The sequence below is a fragment of the Lepisosteus oculatus genome, chromosome 7 (assembly GCF_040954835.1).
Source record: "Lepisosteus oculatus isolate fLepOcu1 chromosome 7, fLepOcu1.hap2, whole genome shotgun sequence".
Lineage (NCBI taxonomy): Eukaryota > Metazoa > Chordata > Actinopteri > Semionotiformes > Lepisosteidae > Lepisosteus > Lepisosteus oculatus.
The window spans coordinates 28,749,172-28,772,642 of NC_090702.1; the positions used below are offsets into that span (position 1 = coordinate 28,749,172).

Below are 23,471 nucleotides of genomic sequence, written 5' to 3' on the forward strand. Positions count from 1 at the left end.
AAGAGTAGAGCTTAATGGTCCAAAGGTTATGCATTTGTGATAGTCTTGGGGAACAGTTGATTGGTCCAAAGATGTTCACAGGTGTTAAATATAAGCAGTGCACTTGTGGATGATGAGCAGATTGAAGAGTAAGCTAAATGCACTGGATGACAGACCGAACAGGAGTTTATATGACATGGTCAGTATGTGTGATTTCATTGGGTGATTTGGATGGAGCAATAATTTGAACGCTGCTACAAAATGGGAATTATTGATACAAGATGTTCGTATTTGTACCAATTGTTTTTTACAGCAAATCTATAACTTAAAGAGTAATCCAATACTGCATGTTGATTTTTTGTTATTTTTTTCTTTGAATATTAATGAGAAGATTAAATGTGACCTTTTTCATTTTCTAAAGGAATACATCTGAACTCAACAGTTTTACATGATTTGGCTAATTGGTGCAATTTGTTTATTGTATTTCAATGTACTTTTTCATACCATATTTTTTATCTTTTTTAATCTGTAAGAAAATATTTTTCAAAATCTTTATTGCTTTTTGTTATTTCATTACTGCATTTGGTGTCAGGGGGAAAAGAGTGTGATTAAATTATAGAATTTACATTTTTGCTACACATTTATTACTACTATTACAATTGTAAAAGATTAAGTTTGAGCAAGAATGAAACATTATTTTTTTTAATTCTCTAGTAAAAAAAAATGTAAAAAATTAAGTTATTCTATCCAGTGACAAATAGAGTAGTAGAATCTGATTGGAGACTTGTGTCACAGCCCTCAGAAACACCCATTTGCCCCTGAGAGAATTAGAGTAAATATGGTTTATTGAATCGATTCCAATAACAGCAACAGCTGGCTCCCGTGTCTGCCAATGGCACTGACTGCTAGAAGGCACTGTAGAGAAACACAGGTTTTTGGCCCTCCAACCCCACAAAGCAAACAGCAGCCGGTGCAATCCTGATGTTTAATCTCTGATGGAGTTTTGAAATGGATGTGATTTCTCTATTGGTGACGCAAATGAAGGGTTACAAATTTGGACGCATCTATGATTGGTCCATAGGGTGCCCTCCCACTTGTGTTTAAAGAATGTCCCTTCACATGTCTGGATTAAATGAATTAGCTTTCCTTTGCTGTCAGTGAAGAGTCAATTTGGTCGTCCCAAATCCACATTTCAGAGTACCTACGGGAAAATTTGCCGAGGATACCTTTATGAGGTATATTTATTGCATATTCCAAGCAAATGTTATTTGTATGTTGAGGTTTCGTGCTTTAATTTGATAGTTGTAATATTGCAAGGATACTTTTCTGATTTTCTCTTGTTTTATGTTATATTTAGAAATTATTCTAACATTTGTAAGTTACTTAACCGATTTGATTACACTTTGTTTTTTATGTGATAGGAAAAATGCTCGTTAAATTAAGTGATTTAGCAGATATTATGCTTTGCTTACTCAAGATCGCGCTTATTTTTACAGTTTTAGCAGTAAACGGTGTTGCCCTGTTACCTTTTAATTTCCTAAAAGTTTTAGATCGACAAAATGTTTTTGTTATTCCTTGATTAAGATCTTACAGTTTTCTCTAGTACTTATAAAGGAAGTTGTAGTTACAAAAAAGCGGAGTATGAAAACAACAAAAGGTTATTGTATTACGTATGTGTTGTTAATTCGTCGCATGGCACGTGAATTTAGAGAAAATCAATATATTTTAATATAAAATCAATATATCACAAATATTAGAACATAACAGCTGCGGAGAACATTGCACATTACGTCCGGTGTCTATTTGGTGCCGGCAATTTGATAAAAATAGATATCCGTGTATACCCGTCGTTATGAAAATAGCAGCGCCATATTATTATTATTATTATTATTATTATTATTATTATTATTATTATTATTATTATTATATAATATAAACTATAAAGTGAAATTCATTTTCAGTTCCATTGGGGTGGGGTAAGACCCGGGGCATATACTTGGGGCTTATATTTTAATCAAGTTAAACATATATATTAAAGTTTGAAGTCTCTGCATGGACTAATTTGACAGGTGCAAATTGTATTTTTGTATAATTGTAGTCAAAATTATAATACCATCAATATTATAATAAAGAAAAAGAAATGTGAAATATGTTTAAAATGCAAAAGTACAGTGTACAGGCAATTAATGAAACTTGAATCAGACAAAACAGTTAAATTCGATGAGTTGCTTTCGATACGTAAAAAAAGGTCAACTTGAGTGCGTAAAGTGCAGAATATTACTGGAGCATTATTTTTATTCAAATTTTAAAATTAACATACTTGTTTTTTAACAGGAGGTCATGATCGTAACACAGTTGGGATTTGTTTTTAATTGTCACTTCATTACTAAAGCTGTCATAACTGGGCTATACTGCGAGCTAGATACAGATGTCTTTGGTTTTGTGGCTGATGTTATTTTATTGAACAGCACTGAAAAAAAAACAGTATGATGCAATTCATCTCAGTCTAATCCACCACTGCCTAAAGAGAATTGAGTTGTTCCTTAGTGACGTGCAAGTGTGTTGCAACTCAATGTGCAAAAGCAAGTTAGTTGTGGTTTACGACGTTTGTTTCTAGCTTACATATTGATTATTATTGATCTGTTGTGATTAGGCTCTATATCAAATCTAAGAGAACTGGTACACAGTTGTTTTGTTTTCCTCTTTCAGGTGCTACACAGTAGACACATCTGTCTTAGAAATGTTAGTAATATTATATTTATCCTGCATTGCGATATAAATGGTTGGATTTCAGAATGACTATAAGAAGTACCTTGTTGCATTAGATATAATGCATAACATATAGAATCATTTTATTTCCCATTTTAATAAAGGCACATGTTTTGGTTAAAGCATTTATTTAAAATGTTTTTTTTTAAAGAAGGGAGAGAAACGATTAATCATGGGGTAATTGCATTACGTTAATAGCTTAAGCTAACAAGTATACAAGTTTTTTTTAGTTTTTTTAAATCGACGAATCATTATATTTTCACTTCTTACGATGGCAAAAAAAAAACACAAACCCCCGCAGTGGTGGAAGTATATACGTTTAAACAACTGCACACTGTGTATTTTTATTATCTTTAACTTCAAAACGACACTTGGTCGTTTTCCACTTTTTGCGACCTTTTGGTAGCAAACGCCAAGCTAGCCTGTCAAACGAGCTCCCTCTAGCGGCGAATCTGCTCTATGAGTGAAGAGTATAATGTATCTTAAATTACTTTATCCTGTTGTCTCTGTAATTGGATCATTAATGTATTTTCCGTTACACATTGAAATCGTGGTGGAAGTGGAATATTCGTAAATACCTAAAGAAAACAAATATATTCGGACGTTTTTAATTGCTTTTTGCTCCAAATATTTAACCAGGTGTTAAAACTGTTAGGGTTGTTTTTCTGCTCACCTCTGATAAGATTGTCCTTCATCTCACGTTTGTGTCATTGATATTTTTAAATACCTGCTTAAACAGTTAAAATGCATATGTGTTCTGTGCTGATTGCCTAGCAGTAAAGGGTGAAAATGAATGCACTTGTCAGTTGAATTGTCATATTAGTTATTAATTTGCTTAAAATAATATTTCAAAAGTGGTTTGTTAGGTTAGAAAAAGAAACTTGAATGAATATTAAAATCCAATGTGCAGAAAGTGTATAAAGAAAACTATGTACCAAACATTTTGAAATTACAATATGTAAATTGCACAGCCCCACATTAGATTAGTCTTTGTGCAGCTCATGAGATGTTTACCGAGAAACTAAAAAGGACCAAGACCAAGAAGGTTGTTGAAACATCTGTTTCATTGGATGTGTAGAAAAAGTTGCAGTGCTTATGTTTGATGTGATTAAAAAAAGTAGGACTCTCTATCCACTGTCTGTGGTGTACCCTCAAATACCCTTGGTCCAGTTCAGTCATCTCTGATTTGAACTGATTAAAAAAGTTAAGTGGATTATGAAATTGTTGTATCTTGATTGGCTGCAGTTGGTTGCAATATGCAACCTGATTACTGTAAAGTTAATGGATAAGACCAAATCCCTATATGTAAAACTTACTGTTAACACATAAAATTGCTCTGGATGTGTTTGCTCCCAAAGACTGAAGGCACCATACTGTTTGGTATTGGAATTAGTCTGGTACAACCAACATGTTCTCATGTCTTCTATAAACTAATACTTATTTCAGTAAATTAACAAGAACTTGAACAATTTAACCTGTCCCAGATGTCATTATTGTTTCTGTTGTGTCATAAACCTTATATTTTTCTTAATCACACCAGAAAACATTTATTTAGTTTAGTCAAAAGTAATGTTGCTAAGTAAGTGACCTTATATTACAAAGGAAAATAATGCTATAGCGTTTTGGGATTGAATTTTTATCTGTGCCATATGGTTGAGTACTTTTAAAACTAATTTCATATGATATAAAACATTCTTTGTAAGCATTGTCTAATTTAGCTGTCGGGTTTAATTATGAATTATGAAGCTACTTATAGATAACATTTGTTGTACCACCTATTCATGTAAATAAAAACAAAAGAAAATAAGTAAAATCTGACTGAAAGTAAAGTCTGTGTAGAACGGAAGAAATTCCATCTGTTCAATCAATACATCATCTTCACAATAGGTTATTGTGTCCAGTTTGTACACGGCTAGGTCCTGGTGGTTATGGCTTCCATCACTAGTTCCTTTATTGAGAATCTGCACCATTATTCCAGCCCTTAGAATAGCTTCTGATACTTTTTGTTTGGCTTTTTTTCACAGAAAGCTGTCTCCTGATATTCTTACAACTTGAGGAGCTAAAAAACAGCAAAGCAGAAGAACATCGGGTATTTGTCCCCGATTTTAAATAAGCAGCATTCAGCTGACGTTTTTGGTGACATGGACCGAATGGAACTTAAGAAAGTAAGCACTGAGCATGATGATGACAGTGCCGATAGCCTAGATGACCGATTTACCGAGCCTATTGATTCAGAGAAGGTAACAATTAATAGGTAAGTCACACCAATGTCTGACGTCACATTTCTAATTGTATAGAATTTAAAAACAGACACCATGGAGTTATAAGTCCTTTATCAGTTTTATTTAAATTGGAATTTATCGGGGTTTCAGCTATGATGTGGATATATTATTCCCTGTTTTTCTGTGCATGAATACACATTGCTATATATTAAAGAATGAATTCTAGTACTTGTTTATAAAGTAGTTTCAAATTAATACATATCTAATATCTATATACAGTATGTCTATCATTGTTGTTGCACTTATCACAGGGAAAGGAATTAAAAACGTATTAATTAATGTCAATTCTTTGATTAGTTAAAAGTTGTTCAGTAGGTCTTCTGAATTTGCCACACTAATTCCTAATTTTCCTATGTCAGTTAGAAAACCAAAGATTCCAGTAAAGTAAATCTATCAGTTTAGTGTAGTGGATTAAAGGAAAAGTTTCTGTTATGTTGGATCTGCCAGGTTTTAAGGGATTCGCACCAACATCTTTACCTTTGTTAATACTATTCCTTTTCCTTATGTATGTCCTCCTCTTTAGCTTATCAGTACATTTTATTTTTTATCCTTCTTAGCCAATACTGTGATGAAGACGATGCTGAAAGTCAGAAGTTTCTTACAAATGGAATGCTGAAGAAGAATTATGAAGAGTGCCATGATGAATATGTAATAATATTTGTATTTTTCTACATAGATTCATATACTTTTTGTATAATGGCTATCAAATTGACTCCAACTGCTTATCATTCTTATCCATTTTATTGCTGCTTACAGCACCCAGGGACCACCTCCTTTGGGATGTCAGTATTTAACTTGAGCAATGCCATTATGGGGAGTGGCATCCTTGGTCTGTCATACGCCATGGCCAACACTGGAATTCTGCTGTTTGTGTAAGTCCCATTCTCGTGATCTTTTGTATTAAGTATATATATTCACACAACATAAAGTTTTTCACATAAGGTGGTAACATGGGAGAGAGGTTAGTGTTTCAAGGGACTGTAGAGAAGCATTCTAATACAATTAGCAGTGTATTAAACGTTTTCTGCATTCATGTCTGCATATTAAAAGTGATGTGATTGGAAATATTAGTAATGTTGAAGATTAAAGAAGACTGAATAACCTATTAACTTATCTGTAGCTAATTCATCTGACCTGCTCATCTAACTGATACTGAAGACAGAGCATCAGATTCAATGTCATGGCTTCTCCTGACCTTGTTCCACCTCTCAAATTCCTTTCTTTAAAAAGTTCCTCCTTTGCTCCATTTTAAATGTACTTCCATTTAGTTTCCATTTGTGTCCTCTAGTTTCATTGTTGATTCTGAAGAAGTCCTTTGGGTTGACTTTGTAGCTTTTGCATACTGCAGTAATAGTGCTATTTAGTTATTTCAGGTCTCTTTGTAGTATTCTCTGTTCAAGCTGAAAAAGATTCTGCCTTTCCGGCTATCAGAGTAGAGCAGTCTTTTAAACCTAGGAATGTATGTGGTTGCTCTTCACTGGACAGATTCCGGAGCAGGAATACAGCTTTTGTTAAAGGATGACCAAAATTGTAGACAATATTCTAAAATGAGGTCTAAAAGATGCATGGTACAATTTTAACATTTTATCACTTAATTGAATCTCTTAATTGTTAAGTATGTAGCCTAAAAACATATAATTATTGAGTCTAGATGTGTTGTTATTTTTATGTTAGGACACTACATTGTATATTTTCCAGTCGGTGTAAATTACCACTGTCTTCAGTGATTTGAAAGATATTTGTTAATGGCCTATGAATAATAATATGCTTTGTGTTTTTAAGTATAATGGGTGGAATACCAGGGAGTGGATGTTGTGCATCAATTAATTGTACATAAGGTACATATTTAAAACAATAAAAGCAGGTTAATTTTATATTGTGGACTATGCAAATACCTTTATTATCTTTCCACCGAGGCATCTATACTTTCCAATTTCCCAGAATGACTTCCTGCATAGTGTTAGTTCTATATGTACAGTGGTTTGTATACCCAACTGGTGAGCTATTTATATCTTTGAGGGAGGCACAAAACATATACATGTTAAGATGAAATTGCCCATTGTGAATGTTAAAATAATTTAATTGTGTTATACTTCTTAGTTATCTTAGTTCTTTATGTGGAGGCCTGAGCAATAATTGACAAAGTATAAAAATGATACATCTCTTAAATGCCCTTGCATGGTTGAGTTTCATCTTTCTCTTTAATAGTTTAATAGGCAATGTCTGTTTCCTTTTCATTTTCTTTCCAGACTTATCTGTTCAGCCAGAAGGAAATAGTTTATAGTTTATTAACATGTCCCCTGTCATATAGACAGTACAGTTTACAATAAATATTGATCTGTGTACAAGTTGAAATCCAGTTTGAAGGTTGGCAATATAGCTCATCCGTGGGGGTGCGGATTCGACAGTTTAACATAATTTTGAAAGAAACTTTGCTTGGTTCTTTTTCTTCTTTCACTGTCAAATATTTAGGATGAATTTTTATTCTCTCTTGCAGCTGTCTTTGCATATTAGATTAGAAAATGGAAGGTTAGTGTTTGTGTGGGTGGAAAATGAACTCAATAGAAGCCTTTTGCCGAACAGCTTTCCTTAAATTTGTCATTTTAAAGGAAAGTAATGTAATGTGGCTAAAACAAAGTTTCTCTGGGATGACTTTGTAAATGGTTACTCATTGTTAGACTGCTTTGAATGCAAAATTGCAATCATAAATATATGTTTGTAAAAAAAACAAAGTAAGAGAATAGAGAACTGCAAAAATGACAGAAGTTGTTTTAGATTTCTCACAGAACTTGTCTTGTAACAATTTAATATATATCATTTACAACATAGCCATTGACTTGCCCTTGTGGGCTATTCATAAATGTGTTTCAGTTCCAGGGATATGTAGTTGGATATTAATGCAGTTGAAAATGTATACTGTATATAAGATGCACAAAAACACATAAGCACATAAGGTGCACTGAAAAGGATAAATAAATAATAGAAAAATAAAAAAAGATGTTCCTCACATATTAAAAGCCTCCAAGAATAACCCTGCAACACTGAAACAGAAGCTGGTATATTTCCACTCGGCTGTAATAGACCATCAGCAGACTAGCTTCTCTGCTGATGTGGCTGCTATAATGGTATATTGCTAGAGACTGCAAGCATTACTAGTAATTTATGGAACATACTGCAGAGCTGTATGTAGCCAGTGCTTCTAAAAATGTGAGAGATTAGCACTTGCTTATTACACCCATTGCATACTTTGGGTGTTAGTAGTGCTGAGTGATCCACTGGAACTGTTGAGGGTGATTGTGTGTCACAGTGTATGGCAGACACTCTCCTGATTGAGAGGAGCAGGTGAGAGTGAATTCTAGGCTTCTGTGAGGCCCATTACACTGCCTAAAATGTAAAAACCAGAGCTGTGGAGTTTGGCCTTGTTTTCAAAGACATGAAAACATAAGACTGTTATATAAAGAAGAGTTTTTGGCGATTAAACACATTTTCATGTAAGTTAAAGGGGGGCATTTGCAAGCTTTATAAGATATTTTCTTGCGGAAGTCAACCTATCAGTCAATTGGTACTTCAACATCTATTAATACATCCTTAGGTATCTTTATAAGGCTCATTCTCGCATACCTCACAAACCCAACCTCTGAAACCAACTTCTATTTTAGATTGTCTAATAATCAAAAATATCATGTAGCCATTGACATTTTTTCAGACAATACTGTTGCTGAATTTCTGTCACTCAGTGTTAATCCTCAGGAATTCAAAACTGGTTTGGTAAGTACTGAAGGCATATCATGTATTTCATGGCTAAATAGCGTATTAAATAATGGGAAACAGAAGAACAGTTGGTAAAAAGTCAGTAAAACCATATAGCCAGACAATCTTTGTTGTTCATGCTGAAAGTAGAAAAAAATTCTTATATTCTCTTTTGTACATTAATCCTTGCACAACTATATCTCCAGAATGTGCATAGTCCCATTAATAAATCTGGCAATGTTTTAAAGTGAGAGTTCCATTTATTCATAATTGGCTTTCTGAGTATTTTCTAAATTTCCTGTTCATTACAGAAGTGAAGGGGAACAGGGAAATTTAGGACATCCCATGGGAATATTAGACTGTATGTGACAAGTTCTTGAACTAGTGAACAACTGAAATTTGTCATCAGACTTTAGTCCAGGAAAAGAGAAACTCTATAGTTGAAAAGGACCACATGTCATGAACCCTCTCTATCAAATACTGTTCATCATATTATGTTCTCTGGGGTGAGTTTGACAGAGTTACAAGATCAACACCTACCAGCTCTGGCAGGATCTCCCAAAAATAAAGTCATTAGTCTAAAGCCCCCCTGTGTCATCATAAAAAACATAATGCCAAACCCTTTTATCCAGAGTTTCCTTTCCTGATATAATCCATTAAGAATTCATTACAAATAGGGATTTGATCAATTAATTTCCCTAGATGGAATTTTTCAACAAGAAAAGTTAAATAACAGTCTCAAAAATAATTTCAGACTACAGTGTAGTGATCTGCAGCGTTTTTGACACTTTACTTTTGCCGTTACTAAAGCAGCTGTTCAGTGCTCCTGCCACCTGTCATCTCAAGTGAACAGGATCTGTGTTACATTTTGATTGGAAGAACCATGCAATATTAAGGTGATATATTATCAGCAAATGGTGAATATGTACTGTATAACCACAAAAATTAAGAACAAGTACAAACTAAACGAGAAAACATTTGCCTTTCCTTTGCTGTTATTGATTAAAGGATCCATCTACAGTACCATTTAGTTTGTTTATTATACATATATAATCATTTCACTTTAGTGGAGATCTGTACTGTTTCAAAGTGTTCGAGGGATTATACTATAAATAACAGATAAAAATGTATTTTCTGTCAGGAATATGCAGGTAACTAACCTAATCTTAGAGCTACATAATTATAATAATTGATAATGTGGTTGTAAACAAAATTGACACTTTCATTTCTTATACAAGAGCCAACATTGAGACATAAATTAGTGGACACACGTGGAAACTAGATGGAAGTGTGTTTAAAACTAAGAACAGGAGGCCGTGCTTTGCATAAAGTGTTGTGAGAGTATGGTACAAGCTTCACCACCTTTTAAATAAAGTTATCCTTAATTTTTGTAAAAACAAATGTGCTATTAACACAGACAAAGAAAAAAGATATGGTTGTTGAAACAAGTTTCAAGCTCGTTGAAACTGTAAACAAAAACAACAAATTCTATAGCAAAGGTTGTACAAATGAGTTTATACAATGTGCGTGAAAAATTAGCAATTTTGGTTTTTTTTTAAATGACGTTTTCTTTGTTATAGAGTTCTTCTGCTGGGAGTAGCAATATTATCATTGTATTCTGTGCATCTTTTACTGCAGACATCAAAAGGAGGAGGTATGTTTCTCACATTTAATAGACAAGTATGTGGTAATGTTCTCTGTTCTAATGGTCCTGTGTTCTCAGGTTCTATTTGATGTGTTATTAGTGATTCATTACAACATTTTTTAATTGTCTCTGCAGGCTCTTTAATATATGAGAAACTAGGAGAAAAGGCTTTTGGATGGCCAGGAAAAATTGCTGCTTTTGGATCTATAACGCTCCAGAATATTGGCGGTAAGGGGCATCTTTAAAGTACAGTATGTACCTTTCTAATCCATTACCAAAACTAGCATTACTACACTATTTTATTGTTCAGTGGAGTCCTAATTAAAGTAGTATTTTCAGTTATGATTTGATCTCATTGTTTAATTTTACAAAGTTTGAAGTTTTAATACAGATAATAAGATCAATTTCCAAAGGATAATTGATGAGCAGAGTTTGAGAGGATACAAAATACTTTGTCATGCATTATATTACAGTGTCATGCTTATATTAAAATGTTAAAATCTTAGAAAATTAGGGATAGCAATTAATCATTACAAAAACGTAAGTTCTAAAACCAATATAATTCCACATGACAAAATATAAAATGAAGTTGTTTAACAGCTTCACACAAAAATATAAAGCTTTAAATCTGGCTTTAAGAAAGATCCACCTTACTTTCTAAGTATTTTCTCAACACAGTTCTTTACATTTGTCATATTTATTAGCTATTTAATGGGGAAAATGCAAATAACATTTAACACATTTAAAAGGCCATATAGCAAATGATAAATTTAAATTTAAATTTAAATCATAGCAAAAGGTCTGATAATTTCAGCCATCTAAATATGGTTTGTATCTATTGAAACATTTTAGCTAAGTCATAAAACTCCCCTTTTCTCTATTCTTAAAATATAATGTAATTGGATTATTTTTGGATTATTTTTCACTTTAGGTAGAAGTGACATACTGGAATATAAACATAATACAGTTTATACAAAAATCTCCAGTATTACAGCCAGCATGTGCATTGCATAGGACATATTTAATTTATTACGTTCACATTGAAATGGAGTGTTTCTGTTTCGTAGCGATGTCAAGCTACCTCTTCATTGTAAAGTATGAGCTTCCTGAAGTCATTCGGGCATTTATGGGACTTGAGGAAAATTCTGGGTAAGTATGCATTCAAATCCCTGAAAATAATTTTATATTCACAGACAGATTAGTTTTGTGTTCATTATCCAGGTGATTCAAATTTGTGTCACAGCATAGCACTTCTTATCTGCTAGATACTGTAGGTTTATTATTCATTTTACCCTTTTAATGAAATGGCTTTTACAATTAGTAATTCTCCACTGCATGCTTTAAAATATAAAAAGAAATATGGTTTACCATTGAATAGCTGTGTTACACAAAGTGCCTAGAGTTTACTCATGGCGCTGATAATTAGGTTTATTGTCAGGGCTGTCTTAACCCCATGTTTATTAAATCAAAGTTTTGTACCAGTTGAGCTCTTTGCTTTATTGAAGCTTTAATTGAAGTAACATTTTTTCTATTTTAAAACTTTAAATTTGACTTGAGGTTACTTTTGAAATGCAGTAGTTAAAAGGCAAAGATAACAGTTCAAGTAATCTTATTATTATGTAATTAATGGTTCAACTATGCAACTGAAAGCTCAGCTGAAACATACAGTAAACCAACAGCATGTGTGTTCCCTGGACAAGGATTGGGAGTCTCTGACCTACAGTATGTAAAAATGTCAACAAAAGAGGCATTTAAATATTCATCAGTGCGGGTGAAACAATTCTTATAAAAACATAGTGGAGGTGCATTACCATACTTTTCCTTTTTTGTGTGTGTTAATAGAATTAAATGCTTCAGACTTTTCATATTCAGTATGCATTTAACATTTGTGATACTGACAACCATATTATCTGTTCATTTCATATATGGCTAAACTCTTAGCTTTGACCAGTTATATCGTCATATGTTTATTACAAATTTTAAGTTGGAGTTTAGTAAAAGTCATCAGTGCCACATGCAGTAATACACTTCATCTGTGGCTTTGACCTGGACGGTATGGATGGCCCTCAAATGTCGAAATTCAGATTGCAGGAAACTTGCTAAAGAAATTATATTTTGTGAACAAAATGATTGGGCATACTTCCATTCCAGTCTTGAAGAGAAAAACCTAAGGACCAGGTGACAATGATAAATATAGAAGAAAAAATGAAAAAGATAAAAATATACCAGATTCTGTGGAGTCAGCGCCCATGGGGTGAAGAGTTGGTGTCAGGCCAAGAGGGGGGTGAGCATTGACTTGCACAGTTATCTAGATTGAAGGAACCGTTACTGTGGCATTTTAACACAAACACACACTGCAGGTGACTTAACGTGCAAAAGAAAGGAGAGGGAAGTAAAGGAAGACTACCATACATCTCTTCATTATTGTACCCTGTAGCTGAATGAGATAAATGAATACTATAATTAAATCTCTTGGTGTCACTTTTTTATGTGACAAATGCATTTATAGTACTCATGTAACAAAAGCAGGCAACATTATGCTCAATGTGACCTGCCAAAGTAGGTTAAAAATGTAAAACGAATTTAATTCATACTAAAATATCAATTACTTAATTTACTCAGAAATAAATTGGTGGAGCTGCTGCCTCACAACTCTTAGGTCCTATGCTTAATTCTGGCCTGAGGCACCTTCTATCTGGGGTTTTTCATGTCCTCCCCATATTTCTGTTGGTTTTCTCCAGGTACTCAGATTTCTTTCTACCCGTCAAAGGCATGGTGATCAGGCTAATTGGTGTTTCTAAATTGCCCCTTTGTCCTTTGTGCCCTGCAATGACCTGGCATCCCGTTCAGGTTATATTTCTGTCTTGCTCTCTGTCCTTCCGGGATAGGCTCCGGGATACTGCAACTTTTACCAGGAATAAACAGCTGTCTGATAATGAATGGGTGGATGTAAAAATTGTGACTTTTTCCTAAACTCTGATTTTGAAAATTTAACGAAGGGGCATTGAATAAAAAGCCATGGGGGTGTGTTTCTTTACTTTTAGTGCATTTACAATAGAAAACAAAAGTGAAAGTAAAGACTAAGATCCACAAAGCTGTGGTCTTACAGAAGTACATTTAAGGCCTGTAAATAACTTAATTAACAGCAAGAAAAAGGAATAGTGAATAGAATTGCTTGGGGGTAAATGTTAAAACTAAGGTGTGTGTTACATTCATGCTCAGACATGTATTTGCACTGTTACGTGGCTTCTAACACTGTAAATGCATGAAAGATTGTGGAAAAGTTTGAATATTTAAAACTTGGAGTCCTAGATTTAATTAAATATAGTGCTTTCCAGCAGCAGCTTGTAGTTTTCATGCTTAAATCAAAGACTTTTAGAGTAAATGAGGAGACATCTCAGACACTGCAGAGACATGAAAAGCACAATTATTGATTAAAAGTGGATTCACGTTACCTTGAAATAAACATTTCTAACAGTTTTAAAAGGAGTTTCTTGATTAAAAGAATTTTTGAGCTCAGGATAAATTAATTTCCTGATGCTATGAGTATCATTATCGGTGTCCCTTTTGAAACCTTTCATAAGGCAATGTTGGAAAATGCACACTTTCCCAACAATCAAATAGAATAACTATTTTTGCTTCTGATCCTTTTGCAGGATTTAATCACACACATGCTGGTAAAATTCTCTGTGATTAAGAAAAAACAAACCAAAATTAACCCTTTTCTCAAACTCAAACTATTAATTTATGTCATTTTAAAGTGTTATTTTTTTCTTTTTACCTACACATTTATCTCTTTATCTCTCTTTCTTAGTGAGTGGTACCTAAATGGAAACTACCTGGTGATTTTTGTGTCATTTGGCATTATCCTTCCACTTTCTCTACTCAAAAATCTTGGTAAGTAGCAGTGATTATATTATACAGTATCTGATTTATTTTGTTTGTTTGATGTATCTGTGCTTTAATATTACCTATGTGTCTCCTGAATAGGCTACCTTGGATATACCAGTGGCTTTTCTTTGACGTGTATGGTGTTCTTCTTAGTAGTTGTAAGTAGCATATTTTGCATATTAACATAGTTAATGATATAAGCATTTATGAAAAATATAGTTATCTATATTGAATTTCTCATAATATTCTGTCTCATTATATATAATACTTAGTGAAATGCAGTATTAAAGTTACATTAAAAATCTATTTATCTAGTATAAGGGCAAGTTTGAAATGACTGAATGTTCTTGACTATCATATATGATTATGTGTAAATATTTATTTGTGCATTCTTTGTCTTTTCTGCTATTATTCTGGTTTCTAGCTGATCTACAAAAAATCTCAGATCCCTTGCCCACTACCTTTATTGGACCACCATTATGCAAACCAAACCTTTAATGTATCTGTGCCAATGCCTTCATACATGCTACTCAATGGAACAGTCAATCAGGATGCCGGTGATGTGGAGTTCTCTCATGGGGGCACAAGTGTTCATGTAGATCAGTATTCTGAGGGTGCAGTACCTGCCAATGGAGTACACTTTGAACCTCACAAGGAAGACATGTGCAAGCCAAAATACTTTGTGTTCAATTCACAGGTATGTAGGCCACCCAAGACTCTATTTAAAGACTCTTCTGGTCATAGCTGCATACCTGGTTACTAAGTATGTGTTGCCATTCCCCTTTTTTTCCAGACTGCTTATACGGTACCCATCTTGGCATTTGCATTTGTGTGTCACCCAGAGGTCTTGCCAATCTACAGTGAACTCAAAGGGTAAGAACATCTACCTTTCTTTCAAACATAGCCATTATTCTCTCGCGCATTAGACAAGTCATTAGAACATCAGCAGCTGAAACATTTTTTTTACTTCAATTCTTAATCAAGCAAAGAATTGTTAATTATAATAGCTAAACTATATATGTAATGTTTCCTCTAAAATGAATTTACAGTGTTCAAATACAGGGAATTAAAATACTCATTAAGGATACTGAATGTTTTTTCTATTAGTTTCAGACGTTGTATCTTAAATAATCTTATGAATAGTTCTGTGATGGATAAAATCCTAAATAATGTACAGTATTGAAAAACAATAAGATTCAATTTTGTATTTATTGCTTTAACAAATCCCGAAAGAATTCTAAGCTAATTTAATAACTAGATTTTTATCTAAGTGCATGTTCATTTTCAATGATATCCCTCTATAAACAATATTCTCTGTGTATTCAAATATTCACTGTAATACAAATGACTTACTGTACAAATATTTGATTAGTTACTTTTCAAAGTACTGTAATAGATTGACAGTATTTTCATATGTACAGTACGTCTTCTAAATCAATAACTGCGTTCTGTTTTTCTCTCTCATTCTGTAGTCGTTCACGGAAAAAGATGCAGAATGTTTCCAACCTGTCTATAGCTGCAATGCTCATCATGTACCTATTGTCAGCCCTTTTTGGATACCTTACATTCTATGGTAAGCCATTGTCAATAGGCCCACTCCTGGTGCTCTCTGAATCCCATTTGACATTCATTTTTTGTAAGCTTTGAATTTGAGAAAGATTGCTTTTTTTAATACTTAAAAAATGCATTTATTTGAGAACACCTTTTTTTAGTGTTGGTTATAATCTTTGAGCTGGATTTTTGTTTCTAGGATGTTGTGAGATGTTTTTAATAGTGCCATCTTGAGTGTCCTTTACCAAGTGTTGCTTTTGCATTGCGGACTTATTTTCCTTTTCTTGTAGATAATGTGGAGGCAGAATTGCTTCACACATTCACCAAAGTGTACAAGTTCGATACTCTGCTTCTGCTGGTCCGCCTGGCAGTGCTGACAGCTGTGACGCTCACTGTCCCCATTGTGCTCTTTCCAGTAAGTGTTTACTTCATTCATGCACACACAGTGCCCCTGTGTACCTGGGTTAATCATTATGCACAGTGTATGCTCACGAAGATGTACTATAACTTATTAAATCTTCAATTATGACTATCATTCTATCTGTATTGTGCATTACATTTTATCAGTTATGAAATACAGAAAATTTTGTTTGAAGAAATTATATCGTATATATTGATCTATGGCTTTTAAAAAACAGTTGAGTTTTCTTTTTTCAGCTTAAATGGTTTTTCAGGTCTAATGCTTTCAAAACATATTGCTCTACCTCATTTCACGGCTATTGTTTTGTGAACATTTTATTGGCATGTATAAATAACACAGCCTATGTCAGTGCAGATTTAAAAACTTTAATGGCAGGGTACTGTAACCATCGCTGCTAGACAGATTTGTTATTCTCTGAGCTTTAAACAAATGGTCATGGACATATTTGAAAGTTTTCTCACTTGGTATAGCAAATGAAAAGTAGATTTTGAGCCACGTAAATCTACCCTTCCTGGTGATGTCAACACCTCAGGCAATGATTTGATTTTAAATGCGCCTGTGCAATTATGTGCTCATTTTGTGTAGAGAAAAATGGCGACCAAATTAACTCTGTTAGATAAAATGCATTGAAATGTGGGTACTGTGCAGCAAGGATAATGGAATGGAATCATGCATTAAGCCCTTTCCCAAAAGCTATACTAATTTTGGACACGGAAAGCAACATATAAAGTTTGTGACATTTTAATAATAGTATCCTTTTCATATATATGATTTATTTTACTTGTTTTTCTGAGGTAAATTGAACTGCAGTATATATAAAGGAAAGTGTATATTTGAAGTTTTATATTGTGCTAATGTCATTTGTTTTCAGTAGACTGCCTGTCTTACCATATTTGGGTCTGATCTATATTTGGAAATTAAGATTGACATGAAAAAGCAATAAACAGCTGTGAGAATCCTGTAAGAGCTCCTCAGCTTATAGCTCGTTGCTTTGTATCATGTCATTAAATGTTTTCTCAACATACATGAGCTTTGTATTTTATATGAAGCCATTAAAAGTTAGCAGGATATTGATTAAACTTATGCCGGCACATGATGAAAATCTGATTTTAATGTACCAAATCACTGATGAGGTGATCAGTAATTCAGGATATGGTAATGCTTTAAAGATAGTTTAAAAATTGTGATAGATTGCCTAAAAAGAATAAAGTTTGGACTGTGAAATGTGGTGGTGATAACATAATTCTAGGACTGCATCATCCTAAGATAAAGGACATGCCAGGAAATGACCAGCAGGTGGAGTATGTTAACCACCAATGAAGTAGAAGTAGATCTGATACCAATCACCTTGATATATTGTATAGTATATCTAGGTGTTACTGCTGTTTTCCAACTAACTGTGCAAAAATAAGGATCACGCTATTCCATTCCCTCATCACTTTTCATTAAGTGTGATGTAAATGTGCAAATTAGGTTTTTTACACTACATCAAAGACTTATTTTAAGAAACAATGTTAAATCTCTATGAATGCCAATACCTAAATGTTTGCAAAGCCTTACATTTCTAAAGGATCAATAATTGCTTATAGTTTGTTAATTAAGTATAAGTTTTAAGTCAAAGCTAATCAGAAGCCCCAAAATATGTGTACATATTTTCAGATAGTACCACCATTTTTGTGCACTGAAATGTATGAAAAATAAGTAAATTAACGAACATATTTATACACACTTATTGGTGAGAAACAATTAAAACTTTTTATCCAATGCAGTGATAATTTACAAATCCAATAAATCCTTTGTGTCACCTGTGTATTGCTGTTTACTAAACTGGCTTAATGTTGTGGATTACATGTTCATAATTTTGCATCTCTGAACAACTACCAAAGTCACTGTATTCTGTCTAGGTATCTTTCAGAATTTCAGACATTAATTTTTTTGCAGTCTTTTGTATTTCTTATAGTGTTTATGTTGTCCTGGAGTAATGTTTGAAGTGGAGGATATATACAGTGCAACAGGGTCAATAATGTTGTTCTTGAGCATAATTCCTTCGATATTTAGTAAGTTAATGTCACTGAGACGAAATATCTGCAATTATAAATTTTGTTAGCGTTATGTGGGTTATAAGGAAGTATTATTATGTTCTGTAGACAGATTGACACCAAGTTGGTTGTTGACCATTACAGTGTGATAGAAGTATTTGAGGAGTGTTTAGTTGTTTGCCCATTGTAATGTTTGAAATATATTGTGAATGCTAAATTTTAGCCTTTCATGTACACTGCCCATAAATTTACATTTTCATTTTTAGTTTTTCCCCAGTTTCTTCAGTTTTTACAATTTTTCTGAGCCGTGAAAAGTTGGTCTGTATTTTTGCCATGTTTAATTTATAGGTTCTTAATATTATATAAAAAGAAACTCATTTATATAGAATGATTAGTAAATTAAGATAATATGCATCATTAACATTATAAAACTAATCGTTAATGTATTTATGAATAGCAGAAATGTTTGATCTGGAATTGGCCATTTAATCCCAGTCCTTGAAATGTGTGCATAGACATTGCATCTCTTTATCTTAGCTACCAATCATTTTAATTTAAAGAGATAAAACATCACAGCGTGCTATTGATGTGGAATTCATGGTGCATTCAAGCAAAACCAAATGACCTGAGTTTATTAAGACCTTTTTTACAACATTATGGTGCATCAGCTTTTTATTGCATGTGGTAAAATACTTAAGACACCCAAAATGTATTTGCAGAAGGTATCCTCATTTAGAGTGATTTATTTTACTCGCCTGTCTAATTCAAAAACCTTAATAGGTCTGCGTGGCTTTCTTCCAGAGCTGCCACTTATTTCAGAACTGTCAGACAAAAGCAGAGGAGTGGCTAGAACAAGCTCCATGTGCTTTCCCGCTTTAGAAGACCTTTCTGTATCTGTTGTAACCTAAATGGCTTTGTAACAGAACCTGCATGATCTTAAAAAATGTATACCATGAGTGAGATATTCTTGAGGGGCATGTGAGATTTGGCATTTAGGGATGATTTTTAGATAGTCCATATAGCACTGATGTTGGAAATTTGTTTTGGCCTGTGCTCAGACTCCATATTAGCTCTTTTAAAAACTCAGGATTTATCAAATTGTGCATAATATTTAAATATTCATTCTCGATACAAATCACAATACATTTCAGAACAGTTTGAATCACAGTGTTTTTTTTCTTGTTCTTAATTAAGCTGCTTAACATTTTTCTTTCCGGAATCTTTTTCTACATTACCTCAGATGGGAATGAAAGACTTGAGATGGATCTTTCTAAGTACATCCTGGTTAAAGTAAACCAGGATGTACTTAGAAAGATCAAATAGAAAAATAAATTGGATATTTTAGCTGTTAGTAATCATATGAGCAAGATGTGCAGAATGGCTCTGCCTCTTTCTTACATTCTCATGTAAATTATTGAAGCAGCATTTTCCAAGGCACGTAAGTAACTGGACAGAATTCCTTCCAGACATCACACATTATGTGGCAAACTGTATTTCAGTAGTTCAATCAGATTCTAATAAATGTGATAAAGAGATTAAAGGAATTAGAGGTTGTTTTCTGTATCTCACCTAACTGAAGGAATGGATGCCTAAATGTAATAATGAAGCTGACTGAACACCCCCCTCACTTTTGCAAGGAATGAGCAAGGGAGCTTCTGTAAGCTGTGAAGACAAGGTGGTTGGAGGGGTGTGAGAAAAATGTACAAAGGGAAGCTCATGAAGTGAGATATACAGTGTACACATAAGAAAACAGAAGTAGGCGAGATAGGAGAGATCCAGTTTTCTTCCTAAATTTGTGTTATAAACTCCATTTGCTTGACACTCTAGAGTTACCTTAGTAGGAAGATGTTTTTGCAGCAATATATCATATTGATCAGTTACGTTAAGCACCAAAATTCTGTTGCCTCAGTTTGTCTGCAAATGCTACTCTCTTTCATGCAATTCTGTTTCTTTTATATGTGTTTTTTATAATCAGAGGTTTCCATCTCCGGGCCTCAAGGTCTGGAATCCAGCAGATTTGATGTGTCTCCTTCAGTTAAAAACCTTGATTCAATTAAACCTTATCTTGTTAGTTTATGCCATTTCCATAGCCTTCAGCTGTTGACAGTTTATGGAAATGTGTCCTGCTGAACACCAACCCTTGTACTGGGCAGCAAGGGAGAGAGAGGGGTGTTTTCTGGGTGCTCCAATTTCCTCCCAGTCCAAAGACTTGCTCTTTCTTGGTTAATTTCTCTTAACATTTTTCCCAGTATACATATGTGTGCCCAGTGATGGGTTGAGATGTATATGCATGCCCTGTGATTGACTGATGTGTATGTGATGGACTGCTGGGCGTGCATGGGCCTGTGATGGACTGGTATACTATCCAGGTGTATCCTGTCTTGCAACTACTGTCTGTTGACTTAGTCCAATGAGGCTTTCATGAAGTTGAAGCCTAAGTTGTTATTAAAAGTGGATGGGTGATCCTTTAATTACTTACTGACACATGTCTTGAATCTATGCTAGGTTATTTCAGTAATGGGTTGGCCTTTCTGTTCCCTTTTATTTCAACACAGCTATTTTATTGCTTTTATCAGGAGGCCAGGTGACTATGTAAAGGTCAAATTGTAACTACGAAAATACTGGATCCTACACAAGTACACAGAATACCCTTTTACAACCTCAGCCTGACTTTTTCATTCATAAGAAGTTTCAGATAATGGGTTGAAATTTGTTAGAACTTCCGGTACTTCTGTAGCCACAAATACTGTGGGCATCACTGCTTGTTTTATATAAGGTAGTGTTTTTTTTTAATTTCTTGGAATTACTTTAATGATTGAAATTTTTTATTAAATCTCAGGAGGGTTAGCTCTTAAAACATACTTAGTTTTATATGTGAAGGTTACTTCCATGCTGAAAACGAGAAAGAGTGAAACACTTTTTTTAGCTTTGGAACATTTAGGTTTGGTCTGAACACTTCAGTTTAGTTTTACTCTTTCTTCCTAATTTTCAGCCTGGAATTAACCTCTTATTGTTAAATTGTTTAAGTTATGCTTCCTTAATTTTTTTTGCAATAAATATATTCTCAACTTAAAAGCAGTTGTAGTTACAAAATTTAGAATATTTATATTATTTATATTCCATTATTTAGAATATTTTTAAGGTGCCATTACAGTGCTCTTTGGTTAGTGTTAAGTGAATCATGGCATGATGTTATTTAGTAATCACGCCTCCTGGCTGATGCAAACCTCCTTTGCTGTTGCTCATCTCTCTGTTTAAGTTAACCTTTAACTGTTAAGCCTTTTAGAATCCACCCATGTTTTCAACAGCCAATCATTACACAAGTGGAGCTCAATGATATACTCTATTTGAAACTTGTGAACTTTTACCTACTTAGGATCTGAACACAAGAGCCACATCCCTGTGTCTCATGCATATCCTCCTACTACAATACTCACTAATGTCTTTACCTGAAAGTGTTACATACTGTACACTCAGATACGTTTTATGACCTCATCTGTCAGCAAAGGCAGAATGTGTTTTATTGACTGTATTTAGCTATTTCAATGGATTACACTATTAAATTGCCACTAAAGATAAATTACATGGAAGTGTTATGCTTTCCCATTGCACTAGAGCAGGAATTTCTTCTAAAATGTTTGAGTAAAATTCAAAGGCATATTAGCACCTTTCACAATGGAATAATCAAGTAGTTGTTTATGTAGTGAGTAATTTGACTCAAGGGACAAATTTGAATTATATGCAAATGATAGATTGAGCAACAGTTTTTCAGTTAAATCCAAAATAAATAAATTCATATACCGGGCAGGTAACCTAACAGTTAAAGGACTAAGATAATGGGGGAACTGTTTACATTAACATTATTATTATTATGTACTACAGATTCAGCACTTTTGTAAATGTAAAAACCATTCATTATATCCTTTTCTCACAGTGCCTTCCAACAGTATTCAGAATCTGCAAAGATTCTGTGTTGTACCACACGGAATGTGAAGTGTGAAGTGGTTTAACTTCACTTTAGGTTAAATGCATTGGTCCCTTGAGTTTCCTTTAGGTAGATACTGAATTTCATGCCACAACTCATTAGACTACTCAACCCTTGAAAACTAAGCAGATTTTACAATATGTCAAGGATAAAGAGTTAGAGAGGTGCAGATCAGGAGAGGGTTACTTATCCCTTTACTTACAGTGAAGTCGGTCATTAAGAAGTGGACTATTATTTCCCCAAACACTCAATGCTTAGATCAGGCAGCCATACTGAACAGAGCAAAAGGACAAGCAAGAAACTAGTTAAGGATAACACAGTAAAGACAACAGTGATCAGAGTCACTGTTGATGTATTGGCAGTATCCAGGTCCCTACACAAACCTGGACTGTATGGGTGAAAGAAAATATTACTGAAAAAAACTCATCTTAAAGTTCCTTTGGCATATACCGCTGACTTGTAGCAGAAGGCTTTATTGTTAGAAGAGATAAAAATTGAACTTTTTGGTCTAAATGCAAAGTGTTACATCTGATGCACACCCAACACATCAACCTAGGCTACTTAAACCCATCCTTCAAGCGTGGTACTGACAGCATCAGAATGCTTCTTATCAGCAGGGACTGAGTGATGATTAAGCAAACTGTAGGTGAATCCTAGAGGAAAACTTGCTTAAGTCACCCAAAAATATAAAACCATACCATAGTGGTTTAGCAAGAAGAGTGGGAATTTGCATTAGCAGCTCACTTGAAGTCCTGACGTGAATCTATAGTACATTTTTGGTAGAAATTGAAGATTGCAGTCCATCAATAATTGTCAATGTACTAATTAGTCATAGCTGATTGAATTTTGCCGAAAAGTTATCAGCAAAGGTTACATCATCCTACTGTGCAAAGCTGGTAAACACCTATCCAAAAAGGCTTAGAACAGTAAATGATGCTTTTATCAAATATTGACTCAATCGTCTGAATATTTATATAATCAGTAAATCATAGCTGTTTTGTAGGTTCTGCTGATATTAAGCCACCTTCACCTTTAACAGTATTCAATTTCACCTGTACAGTGCTCAAAAACATTTTATTAGAAATACCTAATTAATCAAAATGTGATGTTATTGGTAGGGCTGAGTACCCTTTCAAGACACAGCAGATAGTCCATAATT

The 23,471-nt window shown here is 33.8% G+C and overlaps 1 protein-coding gene across 3 annotated transcripts in view; it reads left to right on the forward strand.

The window, feature by feature from the left end:
* The window catches only part of slc38a4 (solute carrier family 38 member 4), a 43,879-nt gene that overhangs the window by 14,995 nt on the left and 5,413 nt on the right, over nt 1-23,471 (forward strand). The window contains exons 1-13 of one of the 3 annotated variants that reach the window (XM_015352939.2): nt 116-178; nt 4,773-5,002; nt 5,588-5,678; nt 5,787-5,902; nt 10,361-10,434; nt 10,561-10,653; nt 11,493-11,574; nt 14,240-14,322; nt 14,416-14,474; nt 14,741-15,013; nt 15,110-15,189; nt 15,789-15,889; nt 16,158-16,282. In XM_015352939.2, the coding sequence (XP_015208425.1) occupies nt 4,890-5,002; nt 5,588-5,678; nt 5,787-5,902; nt 10,361-10,434; nt 10,561-10,653; nt 11,493-11,574; nt 14,240-14,322; nt 14,416-14,474; nt 14,741-15,013; nt 15,110-15,189; nt 15,789-15,889; nt 16,158-16,282 (1,290 nt within the window). In that variant the 5' untranslated portion in view covers nt 116-178; nt 4,773-4,889. Of the gene's footprint in view, nt 1-115; nt 179-1,105; nt 1,215-4,772; nt 5,003-5,587; nt 5,679-5,786; nt 5,903-10,360; nt 10,435-10,560; nt 10,654-11,492; nt 11,575-14,239; nt 14,323-14,415; nt 14,475-14,740; nt 15,014-15,109; nt 15,190-15,788; nt 15,890-16,157; nt 16,283-23,471 lie in introns of those variants that run through there. The other 2 variants (XM_006633619.3, XM_015352938.2) reach the window with 2 other exon arrangements.